This window comes from Octopus bimaculoides, chromosome 7, assembly GCF_046866305.1.
Source record: "Octopus bimaculoides isolate indiv1 chromosome 7, ASM4686630v1, whole genome shotgun sequence".
Classification (NCBI taxonomy): domain Eukaryota; kingdom Metazoa; phylum Mollusca; class Cephalopoda; order Octopoda; family Octopodidae; genus Octopus; species Octopus bimaculoides.
In genome coordinates this window covers 106,245,137-106,254,061 of record NC_142934.1, presented here as the reverse complement: position 1 = coordinate 106,254,061, position 8,925 = coordinate 106,245,137, and the positions used below count along the sequence as shown (strand labels likewise).

The 8,925-nt window shown below is 36.8% G+C and overlaps 1 protein-coding gene across 2 annotated transcripts in view; it reads right to left on the bottom strand.

Moving 5' to 3' along the window:
* The window catches only part of LOC106876061 (tryptophan 2,3-dioxygenase), a 95,069-nt gene that overhangs the window by 58,964 nt on the left and 27,180 nt on the right, over positions 1-8,925 (bottom strand). For both annotated transcript variants that reach the window (XM_089355762.1, XM_089355763.1), the window contains exons 3-4: positions 7,033-7,123; positions 4,624-4,691 (exon numbers count right to left, since the gene is read on the bottom strand). In XM_089355762.1, the coding sequence (XP_089211888.1) occupies positions 4,624-4,691; positions 7,033-7,123 (159 nt within the window). The remainder of the gene's footprint in view (positions 1-4,623; positions 4,692-7,032; positions 7,124-8,925) is intronic.

Below are 8,925 nucleotides of genomic sequence, written 5' to 3'. Positions count from 1 at the left end.
GGCACATTGGACGAATGCTTAGCAGATTAAGCCCTTGTTTTCTCCTAAGCCTTCTGAGTGGGTTTGGTTGACAGAAACTGACAGAAGCCCATATATGTTTATATGAACGTCTGTTCCCCTACCCCCAAGCCAGTACATAACTGGCGTTGCTATGTTTAGATTGCGCAACATAGCGGCTCAACATAGGAGATCAATGGAATAAGTACCAGAATTGACTAAAAAAAAATGTGCCAGTGTCGATTTGTTCGACTAAGCTATTCAGGGTGGCCATACTGCGATACCATCTCGAAGTGTTTAGTCCAGGGTCTGCCAAACTTTTTCGACCATCGACTCCCTTAAGCCACTTCTCTTTCCGCATTGACCACCCTCCTCGTTTAGAATATCTTGATTGAAGAAAGAAAACTCCGAATGACCTGTCCGTGTTTTCTTTGTATCGTCTATCTGGATGTTTTGTCCCTTGCTTGTATCACCTCACTGTCTGGATGTTTTGCGTTCTTGTCCCATTCTGTATTATTTATATAGATAGATAGATAGATAAATGAATGTGTACATATATATGTGTAAATATGAATTATATACATATAAATATGTATGTGTGTGTGTGTGTGTGTGTGTGTGTGTGTGTGTGTGTGTGTGTGTGTGTGTGTGTGTGTGTGTGTGTGTGTGTGTGTGTGTGTGTGTGATGCAAGCTAAATGAAAAAGAAAAGGCATCGGAGGAGCGATGCATACCCTGCGCGCTGATAAATTTTTCCGCAAATTATAGTGTGGCTTACAATACGTTGCTTACCTATGGTTTTTTATTGAACTGAATTATGCTTCGTAAGTGTTTGACTAAAAGAAGATTAGAAGTCTAAGAACGACGAAATTAAGAAATATAGTGCAATAGGTGTACAACATCATGTAGTAAACGAATATTTAAAAAATGCACGTTGGTGAACGGGGGACGGGATAGAGGACTCGGAAAATTCATATCGGGAATATTCCGAGTCCTCTCACCATTTCCCCGTCACATTTTTATGACGTGGGGTGGGTGAGGTGTGGGCTCGGATAATTCACACGATCCAGTAACCCCACTTCAACACCCGGTCACAAAAACGAAAAGAAAAATTGTAATAAGTGTAAAATAATGTGTAGTAAACGAATATGAAGAAAAAGTTTCGCCGACGGACGGGGAAGTGGTGAGAGGACTCGGAACATTTCCGATGTAAATTTTCCGAGTCCTCTCCCTTGCTCCCCGTTCGCCAACGTGCATTTTTTTTTTCATATTCGTTTACTACATGCTGTTGTACACCTATTGCACTTTTTCTTTTTTTTTTTGCTCGGGTCAAACTAACCTAAGAAATCAATTCGTAAATAAACGAAACCCTCAAATCTATTACTGTACACGCGCGCGCGCGCACACAGTCGAATATGTATATATGTATATACCTACACGTGTCTACGCGCATAAGTACACCGTGATCTATACAGATGCAGACGAGGGTCGATTCATGTGAAAAAGAAAGTGAACAAAATGAAATACTTATAGAAAATAATGCATAGCAACGCCTTTCAATGGTGGCAGGTGAATCAAACGCACTGTAGCTCATTGTAGGATTTAAATAATATGACCACTTGCTTATCGGGAAATTTCTAAGTTCCATTCTTTTTTTTTGTTCAAGTCTCACCATTATAGGTATTTCTACTCCGTTGAAATTAAGAAATCAACTCGTAAATGAACGAAACCCTCGAATCCATCACTGTACACATGCACACACACACACACAGAGAGTCGCATATCTATGTATGTTTTTTTATGTATGTTTGAAGATAATCGAACCAAATTTTCATCGTTTCGAGCCACTCACCCAATGAGTGTTTCTGCAAAATTTGGTGAAAATCCGTTCGGCCGTTTTCCAGTAATTTTGCAAACACACACACACACATACATACATACACACACACACACACACACACACAGAGAGAAAAAGACGAGTGATTACAATACCGTGCTTTCGTTTACGTGCGTAGGGTAATAAAGTAAGTAATGTGCATATTCATTGTCGCTGGGCAACAGTAAACGAGATATTATTCACATAGACACATTTTCAAGGGCAGACTGATATTTAAATGTGTTACAATGTATTTCCTAAGGCTAACAAACAACAGAATGTAATTTCAAAAATATCTTGTGAGCTAATCCGCATTAGTTCGCCGTTTGCAGGCTGGAGTAAGTGAATTCTGAAAGCTACTGTATTAATTTCCCTTGATGCTAAGGTATACTTTTAACATACTTCGAGAGAAATTCCCCTTTTCAAATAGAAGAGAGAAAATAATCAGTGTTATTTGGAAAGGGGAATTTTGCCCCGTAATACCATAGGATTATTAAACAACCTTAGCGGGACGAAACTTCGGTTTCTTTGTAAATACTATTCTTGCTAAACAATAAAAATTTGTATTCTACGAAAAGTATATTGAGTAATTTTTCGCTTTATTCTAAAATTCTTTTTTATTACGACATAAATTTCTTTATGCTGGCAGTTTCGTTAGCATGCTGGCAACATGCTTACTGGCATTTCGTCCATCTTTACATTCTGAATTCAAATATTTTTTTCCCCTTTCCGGTTAGTGTTATGTCAACGTAATGGATGTGTAAGACATAAACTTCCCTTTCGAGACGAAAGACAGTTTACATTATCAAAGTCGAGTTTTACAGATCATATTTTTCAGACTGAATTTATGTGTATACTACTTTTTCAGGAACTGAAATTTATGTTTAATTTGGGTCAAAATTTTAATTAGTAAAAAGCAGAATGTCCGATAATAACAAAATAATGATACGATACAGGTCTGTGTAACTAAAACTTTTCTTTCGTTCTTCCTTCTGTCTTTGAATTTGTTAACAGAAATGTGTATCTACAATTTAATAGAAATGTGTGCCTACAAGGCGGTGAGCTGGCAGAAACGTTAGCACGCCGGGCGAAATGCTTAGCGGTATTTCGTCTGCCGGTACGTTCTGAGTTCAAATTACGCCGAGGTTGACTTTGCCTTTCATCCTTTCGGGGTCGATTAAATAAGTACCAGTTACACACTGGAGTCGATATAATCGACTTTATCCGTTTGTCTGTCCTTGTTTGTCCCCTCTGTGTGTAGCCCCTTGTGGGCAGCAAAGAAATAAGAAATGTGTGTCTACTCTTAATGTGCCAGGAAGTGTAGGTTAGGTTGTATATATAGTGATATACAATACTTGGTTCTATATATTCTAAGACAGGATTGAGTTTTATTGAAGGTACAATAAATTGCAGATTGTCTGGCCACAAATTAGTGTGTTGACTTTTAAGTGAGATTGAATATTACTTGGATATATATACGGTAATCTTTTGTTTGGTTGCGCTGGCACTCCGTCGGTTACGACGTCGAGGACTCATTTGATCCGATCAACGGAACAGCCTGTTCGTGAAATTAACGTGCAAGAGGCTGAGCATTCTACAGACACGTGTACCCTTAACGTAGTTTCGAGGGAGATTCAGCGTGACACAATGTGACAAGGCTGGCCCTTTGAAATAAGGTACCACTCATTTTTGCCAGCTGAGTGGACTGCAGCAACGTGAAATAAAGTGTCTTGCTCAAGGATGCAATGCGCCGCCGGTTTTCGAACTCACGACCTTACGACCGAGAGCCGAATACCCTAAGCACTAAGCCACGCGCCCTGACTTAATTCTTTAGTCATAACATTGAAAGAAATAGTGATCCAATTGAAGTACATAATAATCCTTTCTACTATAGGTACCAAGAAGACTAGCGGATTACATCGACCCCAGTGCTTGACAGATACTTATTTTATTGACCCCGAAAGTTGACCTCGGCAGAATTTGAACTCAGAACGTAAAGACGGACGAAACGTTGCTAAGCATTTTGCCCGGCGTGCTAACGATACCGCCAGATCGCCGCATTCGTGAGGTAGACAATGATCCTTTCTACTATAAGCACAAGGTTTGCAATTTGAGGGGAGGGGATAATCGATTACATCGACCCCCCACTACTCAACTGGTATTTAATTTCTCGACCCAGAAATTATGAAAAGTAAAGTCGACCTTGGCGGAGTTTGAACTCAGAACATGAAGACGGAAGAAATGCCACTAAGCAGTTTGTCCAGCGTGCTAACGATTCTACCAGCTCGCCGCCTTAATGACGTAGATAATGATAAAAAATGTGACACGGAATGAACAGAATTAGAAGAAAAAATCAGTCGGAACAGGGTGGTGTGACCGGCCAGGATAGAGATCAGACAGTGTAATTAGAAATAAACGATGAAATTAAAGAGATATATTTTGATAATCAGCTTTTCTGCTTAGAAAATCACGCCAATTAATGTCAAATATGATCTATATTTTTATGAATCCATCTACATTTTTTGTCTGGTAGCGTTATATATAATATTGCTGGTTAAGACAGGTTTGATCACAGTGCAAAATTCTAATTGGTAACGTGACTTATCACTAAAAAAAATATTTACGTTTCACTTTGGACAATATTACACGTTTTCACATTCAAACAGATTAAATGATAGTGCGGGTAGAGTTAGTTGAAGTGGGGTTGCGTAAAACTATACTTTTAATTAAAAGTTTATGCATGTATACTTACACTAAGTGAAAAAAGATCCCTAACTGAATCGATTTCATATAAAATTTGCTTGAACCATAGTTCATAAGCTGAAACGAAATTAAATAGATATTTTGTTAGAATGAGTGATAATTGGTAGTATCAAAATATAATTCATAAAGAAAGAACAACAAAACTATTCATTATAACATAATTAATTTCCGTATTTGATTACATATAAGACCTACATTTTTCTCAAAAGAAAAATCTCAGAAAATCACCCTTAGTTCAATATGCGAAGTTGGGCCTCCCATAAGCTTTAATGCGCTAAAGACATTTTTCTTCCTGAACATACGCTGATGAAATTGGGGTGCGTCAAATGTACCCGTACATCTTTTATGCTATCAAATATGGTATGTAAGAGGTGATATTAGCAGCTTGGGCTCTTCTGAATTATTAAATTCAAATTTTTCATTTCATTTTATCTAGTTTCAGCTCTTGAACTGTGGCCATGCTGGGGCACCGCCATGTTGACTTTTTTTTTTTTACTTTTTACAAGACATTTCCAATGATACCATCTCCTGTTATCTGGAGTTACACATTCTTTTATTTATTCACTGCTTTATCACCTTGACGTAAAATGGTTATTAAGCATAACTCTAATAGCCTTCTGAAGTATCTACTCTCGTTAGTGTCTAAATATCGTTGAACGCTTTCTCACGTCAACAACTCCCAAACATGTCCCAACCATCGCCATCCCATGTCCCGTTCAACTCGTCTGGTCATCCGTCTGTTGACTGTCTAATCGAGGCAACGCACTTAACCTCCACCCACCCCTGCCTCACAGCACCTAAATTTCTTTTCCCCTGGTGTTCAAGTCAACAAACTCATCGGAGCTCCTCAGTTTTATGCCGACTGCAGCAAAAGTGTATTAGTTCTCGATTAGCCTTGAGATAAAGTGGATCACTGAAATCGCTCTCCTATGAATGTCCCTTCACACTACCAACTCCTATAACCTGAAAAACCTCACACCTCTTCTCTTATAAGAATCTGCTCCAATCTCTAGAAATAGGTTTGCACTTTTGAGATTTTCGATATTATGAATATTGTTACATTTGACATCAATGTAGAAGGTTCTCATGAACATTCTACCGAGGTTTTCCGCCTATGGACTCTATTGGTATCTTATTTCTTAGACAGTAAACTTTCTAGCAGACCGCAGCATTACAGCGCACGTGAATAGACTCTCTCCCATCTACTTTCTAACAATTCTGTTCAGTAATGTAACCATCACACACGCACACGCACAATTTTTTTTCTTGCATCAACAGTATTTTCTTTCTCACTTCCAACAACATTCCCTTCTATCCAGATGATATCGCCCTTCATCTCGCCTTAAACTGCTGCAAACAGGTGTTATTCACATGCAACTTAAACACCTCATCCAGATCTATGTCACCTCTGTGAAAGGAATGCTTTTTGAAGAGAACACGATAAACTCGTTACTTTCAACAAAGACTAGAGGAAGGAAATACCTTCTAGTCATAAACAACATATAATTAAAACCTTCAAAGTCACTACAAACGCTAAGCCCCATTGTTTTTTTATGATCTCTCACAAATACTCCATATATATTACGTTGTTAAAGCTGCATCATCAAAAACCGGCATTACTCTTTAAAACCAACTAGTACTTCAATCTCAGTCAGTTACTAACTCTCGAGAAAGTACAAATAAGTGGGGCGATGCTGCAGCTATGCCCTTAAGCCATGTAGACCACATTCAAAGGAGAACCATTCAATGATTTTGTGACAGTTCACTCACGAAGACGCTACAAATTAATCTCACAGACTTTACTCTCAATCTCAGCTCCCTCTTTCGCTACTACAATGGACTTTGCACTAATTAGTTACTAAATTGGATAGAAAGGCAAGTCAAAATGGATAGTGAAAATTTATATAGCACTTTCATTTTTAATGAGCTGCGGTTCATCAAGTCTAAAGAGAAAACTGGCTGAGATGTTTTTGGTTTGGAATTTGTCTGTAGTACTGCACAGTATCCATGACAGATGTAGTTAATACGCAATGTTCCAGAGATTGCTATGAACAGCCTTAAGTAGTATCATATAGTTCAGTATTTCGTTAGTATGTATTTCTTAATTTGAGTACTCTAGTAGCATAGGCCATGGACGAATCTCTATTTACACTAACACACCAGAGCGTACCGAAAATTGTGGAATTAAGAGCCACATTCTTATATGACTTATTTTAATAATAAACCAACAAGGGAACTTTTACGTGGTCTTCGAAATGCTACTTACAATAACCTTATACAAGACATTAAATACTAGTCTGGAACAGAGTATCCCATCCCCTAAAAAAAGAAAAAAAACGATTGGATTGTACATAACTTGACTGGGACAAATTGAGGCTAAACAATAACGACAGTTTACCTTGATGAGTAATGATAAATAAATGTTCATCATGAACCGGTTCACCCGCTTCAACGCTGACTGGAGTCTGACATTTCAGGAGTCTGTTGAGCTGCAAAAGAGGGATAAGAATTAGAAAGGTAACTAATGCAAAGCAAAACCTTTCAGTTGGTGTTTAAACAATAGTTGAATATGTATCTACATAAATTACTGAACTTTCGAATCACATGCGAGATGACTTATAATGGATATTTAGTCGGTCCCTACTTTGACTTTTTTCAAACGGAGAATCGGTGTATGATACTATTGCTAAAAGAACATTATTCTGATACAAGGTGATCGGAATCGCTTCACCGACTTCAACACTGGCTCGTGTTTTATATATAAAAAGTTCATTTTCCTGTAAGAAATAAGGAAAACGATTCGGAAGATACTCTTTCCAATTAATTATTTGCCTTCCATCAAAACCAGTCTATTCTACCGACTTCATAACGTCACACCTATCGTAATAATTGTCCTTCATTCTGCGTAACACTTCATTTTCAAATTTATATTCTACCTTCTATTTCCTATCATTTTCACCCTCTTTATTAAAAGAGGTAATCTTAAATATAACGAGAGTGGATAAAGCCATGTGTGGACACATCAGGTTAATGAGTTTAGTCTGATACGTGATTTCCTTTCTTAGTTAAAATATATTCTTTACATTACACTATCTTGGGGGAACGACATGAACATCAAATTGAATTCACTTTCACCTAATAGTCCAAGGATATTTTTTGTAAACGCATGAGAATGACCGATAACACTGACTTTAGTATTTAATTTATCTCCTGCGAGGAGATTTAAATGACAAATTCCAAGAAATATTATCGTGTCGCCAATATCATTGTTGTCGCCAAGAATTTTTCTAACTTGGCGTCACTTAAGTCTTACTGACCATCTCTCAGTTTTACGGAATCGGCCAATTGACAAGTTAAATCGTCAGTTATGATCACTAGGTCATGGTTTGAACTCGTAATTGTAAATTATGAATGGTTACCATTCCTGACTAGGACATTGGCACCTGTATATGACAATGTTATGATAATCTATAAATTTATGCATCAAAATATAAATACGAACATTTATAAGTTGTGGAATATCCACGGGTGTCATCAGTTATAAATTAATCAGATCCTAATCAGGAATGATTACTATTCATAAGTTACAGTTCAGATCATGACTTAGTGATCATAACTGACGATTCAACTTGTCAATTAGCTAATTCCGTAAGAGAAATTCTTGCCGACAACGAAAAACATTTCTCTAAATTTGACCAATGAAATTTTAGCAAAGGAAGTTGAAAACATTATTTGAAAAGTTTATGGTGTTTTCCACAAAATCAATAGAATAAAAATGTTATGTAGAATTTACGATTACAACAAATTAACCAATTAAAAGGTGAAATGGATTATCTTTTAGTGAATCAGCTTTAATTCATATCCAGTGATCTAACTATTCAAATGAGACTTTTCTTACCTATATCTGGCATTCCATTCTGTATCAAACATCTTATCAACGTCACATATTGACGTCCCGCTTTCGTCTTGGTACGCACCATAATTAAATTAAACGTGACTGATTAAGCAGTAATGTTGATTACAAGAAATAAATATCATTCCATATTGATTAATTGCTTAGTTATAATAAATATATTGTGAGAAATTTAATGATAAAGAAATATTTTCAGCAACATGGAAACATTCCACAGCTTTTTTTCCTATTAAAACCATTTCATGTTATTCATATTCATCACATTAATATTTATCATATTTAAACAAATTTTTAATTACTTTGGAATTATCAGTCAAGTTTAACCTAATTCTGTTGAGTACCAAGATGAAAGTTAATATATGGCATCCATAAAGTATA